At 45.2% G+C, this 13,828-nt stretch overlaps 1 protein-coding gene and 1 long non-coding RNA gene across 2 annotated transcripts in view; one reads left to right on the top strand and one right to left on the bottom strand.

Moving 5' to 3' along the window:
• The window catches only part of maml3 (mastermind-like transcriptional coactivator 3), a 146,594-nt gene that overhangs the window by 128,685 nt on the left and 4,081 nt on the right, over positions 1-13,828 (top strand). Inside the window, exon 4 of the mRNA XM_032533693.1 lies at positions 11,346-11,609. Coding sequence (XP_032389584.1) covers positions 11,346-11,609 — 264 coding nt within the window. The remainder of the gene's footprint in view (positions 1-11,345; positions 11,610-13,828) is intronic.
• Positions 1-13,828, bottom strand: part of LOC116700460 (uncharacterized) — a 24,688-nt gene that overhangs the window by 6,964 nt on the left and 3,896 nt on the right. Inside the window, exon 2 of the long non-coding RNA XR_004334661.1 lies at positions 3,945-3,950. This is a non-coding gene — a long non-coding RNA (uncharacterized LOC116700460). The remainder of the gene's footprint in view (positions 1-3,944; positions 3,951-13,828) is intronic.

The raw sequence follows: 13,828 nt of genomic DNA, 5'->3' as shown, positions 1-13,828 counted from the left end.
CTCTCCTCCTCCTTACTTCACCCCCGCTTTCGTTTGTCTTTCTACCTGTTTCACATTTGTTTTTTCTACATCCATGCTCATCCATCTTTATTCTCGCTGTAGCTCATTTAACATCTGAATCAGCCCCTGCCCCAGCAGCTATCATTTTGCTTCTTCGTCTCACCCCGCCTCCCTTTCACCATTTACCATTTTTCCTGTTTTTTCACTGTCTCCTCACATTTCTTAGACTCCCTCTTTACCGAACGGCCGGATAACCTCCACCTCTCTTTGTCTCTCCCTCCATCTACCTCTCTAAATCTATCTGTGCCTCTTTCCTAGCCCCTCATTATGCCCTCCTCTCCTCTACACTCCCTCCCTCTCACCAGAGAGAGAGTGCCGTAGTCTCAGGGCAATAGGCCCCCCATTCCCTTCCCTTCCCTTCATCCCCCTGCCATTCCTCCTCAGTCTCTCCATCGCGTTCTTCCTGCGTTTCTCCGGGCACTCTTTCCTCCTTTTCCCTCCCCCTCTCCTCACGTTTTCACATCATACGACTCCCTTCTGCTTACATCTTCTTCGCCCTACCTCCATCTTGATTTCTCCACCGCTCCAACTACCCCCCCCCCACCACCTTTCCCTCTATCCTACCATATTCCAGTGAGATAATCCAGTGCAGCTTTATACACTCTATAGTATAGAGTACATATAGTAATACAGTATAGTCTATAATGTATGTATATATACATACACACACACACACTCGTACACACACACACACACAGTATATGCACTATATTGATACAGATATTGTGTGGATTAGATCAGCACAAGACAACATTTCACCAGTTGTGGTTGTATTTTTTGAAACATACTGTAGGGAATTAAATGTGGTTCATTCTGTCTAGAGAAGGGCTATAATGATGAGTAAATCCAATGTTCTTCTCTACTTATTGTATTAAAAGGAAACATTCACAATAAGTCTGAGCGGGCACACATGCAGTATCTCCAGTGCACAACCTCTTCTCACTTGCTTTTTTGTCTTAGCTGCCTTTCTGTGCACCGCACCTTCAGCTATCTCCATCGCCCCCTAACTCTGCCCATTTCTCTATGCCATTAATCTCTTTGCTTCTTTACCTCCTCTGCCTTACCTCTCCCTCTCTGATGCAGGGGGAAGTATGGAGACAGAGAGAGGGATAGAGTGACCATTATCTGAGCCAGCATCTGCAATAATTCCAGCGCAGCCTATTATCCACAATAGAGCCCAAATGGCCTTAGTAATATGATGAAATCTGCCGTAAAAAGTAGAAATGGGACTAAAAGCGTCAGAGTGTTGAAAAACCTCCATTCCTCAGCTGCTTTATCACATTATTGCATTCTACTCATCTCTCTCCCTGTCTGCCTCCCTCCCTCCCTCCCTCCCTACCTCCCTCCCACATTCAGTGCATTACTGTGTCTTCCTCCAAAATCTCTCCATTTCACTGTTTGTCTCTTTCTCTCTGCTTGTTTGGTGCTACCCCTCCCTCCATCAATCACACACTCCGTTCCTCTCTACTGCTTTCCTCGTCTCTCACTTTCCCTTTCTGTCTCTTCATTGCTCGCTCTCTTTGTCCATGTGACTCTCGATGAGCGCGTGTCGATCCGTTGACTGATAACGCCGTGTCCTCCAAAAGTAGAAAATGGAAATGCCATTAAACTAAGCGTTGGTCTCAGTCACTTCCTAATGCAGCTAAAACGCTGAACGCCAACGCACACACACACACACACACACACGTAGACAGACCAACATGGATGTGCATGGATGGGACTATGCTTGCACACAAACACAAGAGAGAAAGGACCTTCCAATATTGTACCACAAATAAGCGCAAGACAATTTGCTGTCATTGCTAACTGCTGCAGGTGTGTGTGTGTGTGTGTGTGTGTGTGTGTGTGTGTGTGTGTGTGTGTGTGTGTGTGTGTGTGTGTGTGTGTGTGTGTGTGTGTGTGTGTGTGTGTGTGTGTGTGTGTGTGTGTGTGTGTGTGTGTGTCTTTTTTTCCCTCCTCCACTGCGTTATCCCAAGGGAGGTAGAGAGGTGATGTATAGACCCTCTCCTGATCGCACGACTCAGCAAAACAGATGGACAAGTAGAGAGAGTGAGAGAGAGAGAGAGAGAGAGAGAGAGGTGTACAGTTGTAGTGGTGTACTGGTATCCACTGTGTTGCCTGTTTTTCAAAGGCCTATGTAAGGGGGGGGGGGTGTATCTCCAAACACACATTTACTGTGGCTGGAGATGTTCTCCATAGCTTGGCATTGAAAAATACTGATATTGTTCTAGTAAGCAAGTCTGTTCAAAACAGACTGTGGGAGTGTTTGTCTTTTCTTTTTCTACATGTAACATGCTAGCCTCGTCTATCATGTTTTGCAAATTTCAAATCTATTTCCCCCCCAACTCTGTTATCTTGTTTGCTGTAGGTCAAACATCATTTCGATTGCTGTACCACTTTCTTCACAAGTGTAGAATTTTAGAGCGGATATGGCACAGCCTATGGAAAAACAAGTACAAATACATACAAATAAATAAAAAGGGGTTTGATCTAAAAGAGACCCAAGGTCAACCCAGAGCGGTGATATAGCCCCAAGGATCACTAGATCTGATCCAAACTCTCTCAACCCGAACAGTCCCAAACAGAGAGAGAACAGAACACCAACATGTGATGCTCCATCCATTAATGAACAACCATGTACCTGTACAAAGTACATGTACTTTCAAAAAACGTCCAACCCAGGTTTCCTTTGATGGTTATGACGCGCAATGTGATCAGAGCTGATTACAAAATTGTATATAATAGTGTTACAAAATGAAAAACCTTGGCATAGGGCTGGGCAATAAATTGATATTACATTGATATTGATATATGAGGCTAGATTTTGGAAATTGTAATATTGCAATATGAAATAAGTGGTGTCTGGTTTTAAAGGCTACGTCACAGTAAAGTGATGTCATTTTCTGAACTTACCAGACTGTTCTAGCTGCTCTGTTATTCGCTTTCACCCACGTAGTCATTATATCCACATTACTGATGATTATTAAACAAATATCTCATTACAAAATATTTTGTGATGCACCAATAGTCAAACCTACAATATCGCTGCAATATTGATATATATGTATTTGTATTTGTATGCATTTCAAAAATATTAGGGGTGGGAATCACCAGACGCCTCCCAATGTCACCACAATACTTATGCCACGATACGATATCATTGCGATCACTTCAATTCTATTGCTGCAAAAGGGGACAAACTGACAGCACATATAGATCGATACATGGCGCCTGTGTCTTGATACAGTATTGCCACTGAATATATCGCGATGCAATGCTGTATCGATTTTTTTCCCCCACCCCTAAAGAATATATTGTGATATTTGATTTCCTCCTCTTCGCCCAGCTGTACCTTGGCATATAACACGTCCAGTGTACAGCATGTGTGTCTGGGGTGAATTCAGTGGCATGGTTAGAGCAAAGCATAAAGCATGAGCAGGCTTAGAATCATGTATGCTAACATGTTGCTTCTTTGAAAGAACCTGCGTACAGAATGGCTGAGACAAAGTGGTGGGGGGGGGGGGTCTGGTGGTGAGGCTGTGAAGCCTGCCTCCACTGCAGCAGTCTCCACATAAAAAACGGAGCCGTAAAGAGTCAATTACCTCGGTTGTGACCAGAGACCCTTCCTCCCGCCGCCTTATCATTTCTACAAAACAAGAGCAATTGAGGAGTGGTTAAGAGGGAGGGAGAGAACTGAGGGAAGGGTGGGTGGAGGAATGACTCGAGGAGTGATGGAGGGAAAGCTGATGTTGATAAAGGAAGGGAGCAAACAGCCACCCCCAAGGAGATGAAGAGAAGCGGCAGGAGGCAGGGAGGGATATATAGGGGAAATCATTTTTGGAGTGGACTGTCGGCCGACCTAGAGGGAGAAGTAGATGTGTAACCAAACACTGGCTATAGGGACAAACAAGAGTGAGCAGGAGACAGAGAGAGAGAAAGAAGAGGGAGGGGGAGCTGTAAGTAGAGTGGGAGGAAGGCACAGAGTGAGAAAACAAGCTCGACCATGTGTTTAAGTCAACAACAGCAAGAGAAACCTCAATAGCGGAAGAAAAAAAAAAAGGTGTGGGCGTGAAAATGCTCCACCGGGGGAGAGAGGAGACAGATGAAGAAGGGGAAGAGACGTATCAAGAGATTCCGAGAGAAAGAAATCAAAGAAAGTGAGACGTAAAAAGTAGAGAAATGCAGACACCCCCTATAGCTCAGTTACAGCGCTGACTGTTGACAGCAGGAAAAACTAAAGGCGAGGTGGGAGAAGAGGGATGGGGTGATGGAGAGGGTGGTGGGAAGTAAACGACAAGAAGAAAAACTAATTATTCTGTGATTCCGCTAATTAGCTCTGGCTTTACTGACAAGCTCTGCAAGGCAGCAGACGTTTACCACACTACCCTGATGGCCCGGGTGGGAGGGACTTAAAGAGAGAAGGGTGGAGGGAGGGAGGGAAATATAGAGGGAAGACGAGGTGAGAAGGAAAAGAGAGAGCGCTACGAAGATGGGTGGGGGGCGAAGGAGCAGAAAGACTGATGAACGGAGACGGACGGAAGGAGAGAGGAGGAGGAGGCAGGGAGGGGTGACGATGGTGGCAGTGATGTGGGTCTGAAGTTATCTGAAAGCACTCCATCAAGCGAGAAAGAAAAAGAGAGAGAAGAGCCAACCCCAGGGGATCAACTGGTGACGTCTGTTTACCCATGCATTGAGCAGCTTTTCCATAAACTAACAATTAAAAAGCCTCATTTAGGCACTTACCACACACTGGCATGTCATCTTTAAACACCGACTGTATTCTAATAATTGCTGCTTAGAAAAGACAGTAGCAGGGTGGGTGTGTGTATGTGTGTGTGTGGTACGGATGAGGGGCTTCGTATGATTTCTAAAATGATTACTTCCTGGGTACACGCAACTCTTTTCCTGGGATTTCTCGCTACAAGTTTTTTGATTTTGAATCTCAATGGGAATATTTCTGGTAAAATGAAGGTGGATAATCAAGGGTGAAATGGCATTTCTTCTCATAGCCTGGCCCTCTTTCATATAGCCTACGTTAGGTAATGTGGTGATGTTCTGCAGTGCAGGGGTCAGCCACCTTAGGCGTAGCTTGACCAATGGCACACTATCAGTAAGTGACCTCTTTCACAGCCATTGGCAGGAGCATAGCCTTTTATTTTTGGTAGTTTGACGTTTTCCCCATCCGCATTCGGCGAAGACCCGCTTTACTCTGCCTCTGATGGGCTAGAACTTATTGCCTTCTTCACAGAGTGCAGCACGAAGGACAAAAGATAGAAGGACAACAGTGCCTGAGCGGGCTCGGTAGATGATAGCAAGCTTAATGCTGATATTGCACACTTACTAACAAGAGCATTTTAAAAATGGCACTTCATATGAAAACGGTTGCCGACCACAGTTGACCCTTCTCTAAGCCCCATCCCTCCTTTACCGTTGCTTCACATGTCAAGCTTACCATTACCGCATTCCCAGTTCACAGCGGTGGCAGGTTTACCTATTTGAAATTGTTTGTGATTTTTATAAGATGATTTTTTGGGGCCTTTAATGGATAGGACAGCTGAAGGAAAGGGCGGAGAAAGAGGGGGATGACACACAGCAAAGGGCCGGTAAGGGCGGAGACTTAGCACACGGGCCGCGCGCCCTACCAGGTGAGCTAATCAGGGCCACTGGAAACAACGAGTCCTTGGCATCAGCGAGAAGTATACATAGGCAGGCTTCTCATTTATAGTTGGTGCTTTTGTCGGCTGACATGACAACTATTGCTAGCAGATTTTATTAGCTGTAGCTTGCTAACATTAACTAACTAACGTTAACTTTATGCTATAGTCTTCTGTATGTAAGCAGAGACTTTTGGCGAGAATTTTTAGAAAGATTTACATATGGCTTTGTTTCTGTATGTAAGAGAAAAAGGAGAGACATGGTAAAGAGGAAAGTGTTTTTGTGTGTGTATTCAAAAATAGGGCAGTTAGGGTTTAGAGCAGAGAGATGTTAAGAGATTAAACAGGCCTCTGTAGGGAGCAAGACTCCTCTCCAGCAGTTTAAATATAACTCTCTTCAGGGACAAACTCTGGTGTTGGGTGTGTGTGTGTGTGTGTGTGTGTGTGTGTGTGTGTGGTGTGTGTGTGTGTGTGTGTGTGTGGGTGTGGTGTGTTGTGTGTGTGTGTGTGGTGGTGTGTGTGGTGTGTGTGTGTGTGTGTGTGTGTGGTGTGTGTGTGGTGTGTGTGTGTGTGTGTGTGGTGTGTGTGTGTGTGGTGTTACGGGGTTGGGTTAGGCTAGGTGTGTTGGATGTATTCCATACAACTGGTGACTAAGAATCAAACCACTGGCTTTTTTGTGGTGTGTGTGTCTCAAAGTGATGTCTTTTTTACCTTTTGGCGCTGTGGGTATAGTTTGATATTGTAAGGTCTGGCCACCATTGCTCGGTCCCGGTGTGTGTGTGTGTGTGTGTGTGTCCACATTGTGGTTGTGTCAGGTGCTGCATAATACTTATGTTTTTAACCATGCACTCTAATACACAACACGTTTGTTGTTGTTCCTCATTGCAATTACTTTATTTCTCGACTTCTACCATGTTTAGCAGAGACAAATTGACAACATACGCTGACACACATCCTGTCCTCTTCTTATATGATGACTTAAGATGGGAACAGACTAAAGAATCCTAACAAGCTGGGAAAACTTCATCTATGACTGCTTTGTTCAGATTATAGCCGTAGACGGACAACCTGCAGTCATTAACCAGAGAACGTACACGATAATGTTTCAATTTACAGATTCCAGTTGACAAAGTTGTAAAATGCTCAATTCAATTGTGATCTGAGGCTCAGTTGGAAGGCAAGAGCATCGTAATGCCCGACACTTCAGTTGCCAAGGGCAAATTGGGCTTCTAATCGGACCTTGAACTGTGTGTACTGTACGCAGTGTCCTGGTCATCTGTGTAGGGCCTTGAGTAGTGGATTAGTTATCTCTGCTCGCAGCCCATATCTAGTCTGTCAGTTATTGACATACATTGAGGAGCAGGTTGAGTGGGATGCTTAGGGACACTTGACTACAGCTCTTAATGGTGTACTGACTCAAACTCCAGTCCGTGGCTACCTATGATTGCAATGTAATAATAATAGTCGTGTCGCATTGCATTTGCAGTAACATTACTTTTGTCTTTTGAGCTGCCTGTATTTTGGCAGTTTTAATCCAAAGGACTTTCATAGTTGCTATCCACCTCCATGTCATTGTCTGGTCTTGGTACTGATCATAGGTTGGGATGGGCATCGTTTGGCAAGCACCTGGAAATATGGTGGCTGCTACGGAAACCAAAACTTGCGCATGTTGAATCGGTGATCGGATTCAAAATGAGATTTACCCAAACAATTCAAATAAAAAAAAAACAACATCCCATTGGAATCGTAATTTTTGAAACGATTCCAAGCTGGAACCAGTTCTTCATGCCCAATCCTAATCATAGGTTAGCAATAGCATACGACTGTAAACCTATTTCTAACACAGCCAACTGAGCACATAGTACAAGTCTATTAGAAATCAAACTATACTTTGAAATGTAGGTAATGGATGTTTTATGTGAACATACAATGGAATATGTAAAGTCATTTCCATAGATGTCATAAAAGACAATTGTTAAACTATGTGATGGACTGCATTTCTACAGTACAGTTATATCATTACTGTACTGTATGTTGTAGAGGTACCTCGCACCTGCATGCGTTGACAAAAATAACTATGACAGCTTTTATATTTGTCTTTCTATTCATGCTACATACATCAACACTTGTTATAGATCTACACATCCATTGCCTCAGGCTCCACTCCCGCCGACACCTCCGGAGAGGCATCCAGTCCCATTACTACCAGCGTCTTTTACCGCTTTTTGATTTGCATATTTCTACACATCGCAGATGTCAGCAGCAGGGTCAGGGTGCAAGGTCCACCAGTGTGAAGCTCAAGAACACTCAGACAGTGATGAGCTCTGGCTGGGAAAGACATGTGAACCTCGCTGCTGCTGATCCACATGCAGGAATATTAGAAAAAAAATACTGCAGGCAGATCAGATGTACAATACTTCCTGTTCCCTTCCTCAGTCTGATTGCAGCCGTAGTCTGAAGCATCTCCTCATCCATCCGGCCCTCACTCTCTGTTTCCTCTTCTTTCACTGCTCCTGCTCGCCTCCTCTTCACACTCCCTCCCTCCCTCCCTCCCTCCCTCCCTCCCTTCCTTCTTTACACAAGTGGGTGACCGATGTGAGCCACTTGGAGGAGCACACAGACACCCAGCACTCATCTGCCAGGCACCGCTGCTGCTGCTGTGTGTGTGTGTGTGTGTGGTGTGTGTGTGTGTGTGGGTGTGGTTGTGGTGTGGTGTGTGTGTGTGTGTGTGGGTGTGTGTCGTGTGCGTGTGTGCGTGCGTGTGCGCGTGTGTTGGTCACCATGGGATCAGGTGATTTAATCCTGACTGGAGAGTGTATGACCATACCAGTGCTATACACTTTTAAACACATACTTTAAATACAGTAGACATGTCCATGAGCAATGAAATGGAAAATCTCTCTCACAATCTCTCCCCCCTCTCTCTGCCTTACACACATGCACACACACATTTCCGCTCACTTCACGTGTAATGTAATCACCTGGGTTCTCCATGCTTCCTAATTCAATAATGCTGACAGCCTCCACCACACACACACACACACACACACACACAGAAAAACAAACTTGCACATCCTCCGGAACAACCTGCGATACATTCACCTCCTCTACTTTCATTTCATGCTCTCTGATCCTTCCTACTACAAACTAATGTATTTGCAACTCATAGTAGCTGTTGCCATTGAAACTGTGTTCCTCCTGTAGTTAGGAGCTAACCAGCGAGTCTCATTAGCCACTGACCCATTTCTGATGCAGAGCGCCGAGTTCAGGGACTGACTCAAGCTGGTCCTAGGTGCCAGAAGGAAGCGCCTGGGGTGGGGGCGGTGAAACGGAGGCAAAGATAGAGAGTTGGAGTGACGGGGCCAAAAGAGAAAACAGACAGACTGTGGAGGCTCTTTGTTACATTATTCAACAACATTCATGAGTTCGGACAGAGGGAATGGAAGATGTACTGATAAACAGAGCAAGAAGAGTTGGAAAGCCCAAGTAAAATTGTAGGATAAATGTGAGGGTGTTTTGTGGAGGGTGACCAGGCGCGGCGGCCATAACCGCTCCTCCGAGCGCCATCTGCTCCTCACCGCAGCAACTGTTGCCAGGGTACCTGCTCTCCTCTCCTCCCCTCTATCCCACCTTTTACTCCTCCTCTTTTGGCTCCTCACCTCCTTGTTGCTGCTCTCCTTGTCCCCACTTCTTTTTATCCTTCTGCCTTCCCTTTCCTCGTTCTTTTCTCTTCCCTTCAATTAATTTGTGGATACCTGCTGTCTATTCAATAGGCTTTATTGGCGTGACAATCAATTCAGTGTATATTAGCAACACTTCAGCGAAGTACTAATAACACTGAGATACTACAGATCCTGCTGCTAATTCATTAGCTCTGTTTTCATCCTTACATCAAGTATCTCTTGTGCATGTCTAACTATATACAGTGTATACATGCTGTAGTTTTCTATCATTTCTGCAGCTCCCCCCCCCCCCCCACATCCCCGTCCTTTGATAACCATCTCTCTTCCGTTCCTTCATTCCCTGGCAATGTGCGGACATGACTCAGGGCCCTCGTCTACAGAGAGAAAAGAGAGAGAACAGAGAAAGAGTGGAGAAAGGAGTTTGATGGTTGGTGTTTAGAGAGAAGGGAAGAAAAGAGGTAGAGTGAGGGGGGGGGGGGGGGGGGAGAGGGAGAGATCGTAGATCAGAACCGTCATGATTGAGCCATCTGCTGAGAGGAGGCCAGTGAGACTCAAACACACACACACACACACACACACATGCTTGCTTAAAGATCACCACTGCCACCTGTTGGTCATTTACTGACACTACGCGTCTCCTTCCCCTCTCTCTCTGCTCGTTCTCTTACATTGTCTCACTGCCCCGTTGCCATCCGGTAGGAACATGCCAACCGGAGATGAGACACGTAGCTCTGAACATCGATCAGTCTGGTCTGGCTGTCTGGTGAGCCAGTCTTAAGCAGCCCATTCTGTTTGCACCGCAGGGTTTTTTGTGCTCTAATATATGAGGTTTATCTCCACCTAACTCCTTTCTAAGAAGAGCGGAGCCTCAATACGGATTATGAGGCTTTGGCTCTTTCAAAACATATTGAGTATAGTGATGTGCTACAGACTCTTGCCAATGCTACGATGCGCTACTGTAATCCTGCTCTTGCCGTTTCATTCTTGCCCTGCAGTTAAATGTGATTTGTTGTACACCGTCTGTTCCTCTGTGGGTGGCTGTGTGTTGTTGCATTTTTATGTGTGCACACACACACTCTCTCTACTGGCCTGAATCGTTCTTTCTCCTGCTCTCAGGCCTCTCCCCTCTCTCACTGCCGGCGGGCCTAAACGATGTCCACTCTCGTTCAGCAGTCTAACCTTTAATAGATTCATAAACGCCCCCCTCCCATTGGCCAGAGCAGGCCATTTCATCCTATTAGAGATTAGCATACGGCTGAGTGGAGGAGGAAGTGCTCTTTATATGCTAATGAGGACATAATGTATGCAGCGAGGACCAACCAATGCCCCATTGGGAGGACTCTGGGTGGCCCGACGAGCTGAATCTTGAGGCAGTCCTGTCTTTATCTTGTATTTCACTCCCATTCACAGTCAGCTGGACTGTGTCTTTGTGAGCTATCATAGTGAATAATGGCGGACTACAGTTCTATGCCTAAGCAGACTGTGCAAAGGTGCCACTGTAGATGGCAACAACACTGAGACTGTCTCTCTGTACCTGGTGTTATTGTGTGACATAAACTTGTGATAAAGAGCAGTGACAATAGCACTAAAGACGAGGTTTACATAGTTAGCAATGGCTGTGCAAAAAAAAATAATTTAGCCATTTTGGTTTGGTTCATCCTTATAGCTATATAAACTATAAAATAGACTATAAAGCAATATTTCAACATTTTAAGAAATACGCTTATTTTCTTTCTTGCCGAAAGTTAAGAGAAAATCGGTTCCACTCTTATATCTGTATTGTAAATATGAAGCTACTACTAGCAGCCAGTGAGATTAGTTTAGTTTAAAGATTAGAACCAGGGGCAACCAGATGTTGTCTAGCAAGTCTAAAGCGTACATGTTATATACTCATTTGTTCAACCTGTAGTCATTTGTTCAATCCCCCCCTTCCTCTCTGTCTGTGCAGGAACAAGGTGTGGTGGGAATGTCACGGCCACCGGGCGCTATCCCGCCTCCTCACCCCGCTGGGGGCGTGGCCTCAGGGGTGGGGCCCAACCAAGGGTCAGGACCACCTCCGGGCTATGTGGGCAACCAGCAGCAAGCGGCCATGATGAAACAGATGATAGCGATGGAGCAGGAGAAGAGGGTGCAGATGCACATGATGGAGCAGCAGAAACAGCAGCTCTTCAGAGAGCAGAGACAGCAGCAGCAGCAGCTTCTAGCCGAGCAGGTGAGTGGTCTTCAATCAGGGTGCTCACAGCGTAATGTTGGCGTGATGGCGTGGTGATGAAAGCAACTGGCTAGGTCTCTGTGATTCGTCTGTCACGCATTAAACAGATACACATATAATTCTTGTTTATTCATACACTCCTGCATATGTGTCTGTGTTTGCAGCTCTAACCAGAGCAGCTCATCCTCTCCTCTTCCTTACTGATGTCTGGTTGCATGTATAATTACCCTCAACCAGCCCCCTCTTCACTACTTCCTTTTCATCTCTGCTGTGTGTGTGTGTGTGTGTGTGTGTGTGTGTGTGTGTGTGTGTGTGTGGGTGTGGGGGGGTATGTGTGTGGGGTGTTGTTGGTGGTGTGTGTGTGGGTTGCGCGCGCGCGTGCTGTGGTGCGCGCGGTGTGCGTGTGTGCGCGTGCCGCCTGCTGTGATAATGTGGTGTTTTCTTTTTATTTCTCTCTCTGTGAGGGAAGCAAGTGTTAAAGAGTTCTGAACTAAGTAGTCACCACCCACTATGTTGGTTTTAATTGGATCTGCAACAACATACACAGACACACAAATATTGGTGTTTGGAAAGGAAACTAAATGGATATCGTACCTTCATTTAAATGAGCAACACCTTATGCTTTCCAGGCACACATTTAGTTGCTGCTTTGTATGCTGCAAGGACCCAGACTATTAAGTTTTTCCATTTAATTTTCTATAGCTGCACCACAACCATGGCTGTAATGGAGCATCAGGGCTGCCTCTGGGTTCCTATTGGAGCATTGGTCAGTTAGGTTGTTATTTGTGTAGGAGAACATGAGGCAGATACTGATCACTAATCTAATCCTAAAAGCACACATCTGTCTCACTTCAGCTCTACCAAACATCTGTCTTAAGTCAATGAACATCTGTCTCACTTCAGCTTACCAACATCTGTCCCACTTCATCTCTACCAAAACATCGTCCCACTAGCCTACCAAACATTTATCTCATTCCTTACCAAACATCTGTCTCTACTGTCCTGAACACTCTGTCTCATTCAGCTCTACCAAACATCTGTCCCACTTCAGCTCTACCAACATCTATCTACTTCAGCTCTACCAAACATCTGTCTTACTGTCAGAACATCTGTCTCACTTCAGCTCTACAAACACTGTCTCACTTTAGCTCTACCAAAACATCTGTCTCTACTGTACTGGACATATATTTCTACTACACCAAACATCTGTCCCACTTCAGCTCTACCAAACATCTGTCCCACTTCAGCTCTACCAAACATCTGTCTCTACTGTCCTGAACATCTGTCTCACTTCAACTCTACCAAACATCTGTCTCTACTGTACTGAACATCTGTCTCACTTCAGCTCTGCCAAACAGCTGTCTCTACTGTACTGAACATCTGTCCCACTTCAGCTCTACCAAACATCTGTCTCTACTGTACTGAACATCTGTCTCACTTCAGCTCTACCAAACATTTGTCTCTACTGTACTGAACATCTGTCTCACTTCAGCTCTACCAAACATCTGTCTTTACTGTACTGAACATCTGTCTCACTTCAGCTCTACCAAACATCTGTCTCTACTGTACTGAACATCTGTCTCACTTCAGCTCTACCAAACATCTATCTCACTTCAGCTCTACCAAACATCTGTCTCACTTCTGCTCTACCAAAGATCTGTCTCTACTATACCAAACATCTGTCTCTACTGGCCCAAACATCTGTCCTACTTCTGCTCTACCAAACATCTGTCTCACATCTACTGTACCTAACATTTACTGTACTAACATGTACTAATCTGCAATGGAAAAAGGAGGACGGGGCACCGCGGCCCAGTCGAGCAGGTACCATTAATGGAAACACGCCATAAATAAATCACTCAAATGATTGATCAGACATTCCCTGTACTCATACCTGCCAAGGCACCATTCTCCCTCAGAATGTAATGTTGTGACTCTGACTGTGTACTTTTTAGAGGTGTACTACCCTCACAACACAATATTAAGGTGGAAGAAACTATAACATGGAGAAAAGAAGAATTGCACAATTGCACAGGTCCGATCCAAGTTTTTAATGAAAACAAATGAGGCAAACATGTTTGCCCCTGTAAAGGTCTAGTAACCAAAAGCTTGGCTTCATCGTTATAAACTTGCTGTAGAGCTAAGACTTCAGTGTGGATTTGAAAGCATTATTTAATTCTTTAATTAATCACATATAATGTTCATAAAATCTGTTTTGT

The sequence above is a fragment of the Etheostoma spectabile genome, chromosome 2 (assembly GCF_008692095.1).
Source record: "Etheostoma spectabile isolate EspeVRDwgs_2016 chromosome 2, UIUC_Espe_1.0, whole genome shotgun sequence".
In the NCBI taxonomy this organism is placed as follows: Eukaryota; Metazoa; Chordata; class Actinopteri; order Perciformes; family Percidae; genus Etheostoma; species Etheostoma spectabile.
This window is presented reverse-complemented; position numbering and strand designations above follow the sequence as displayed.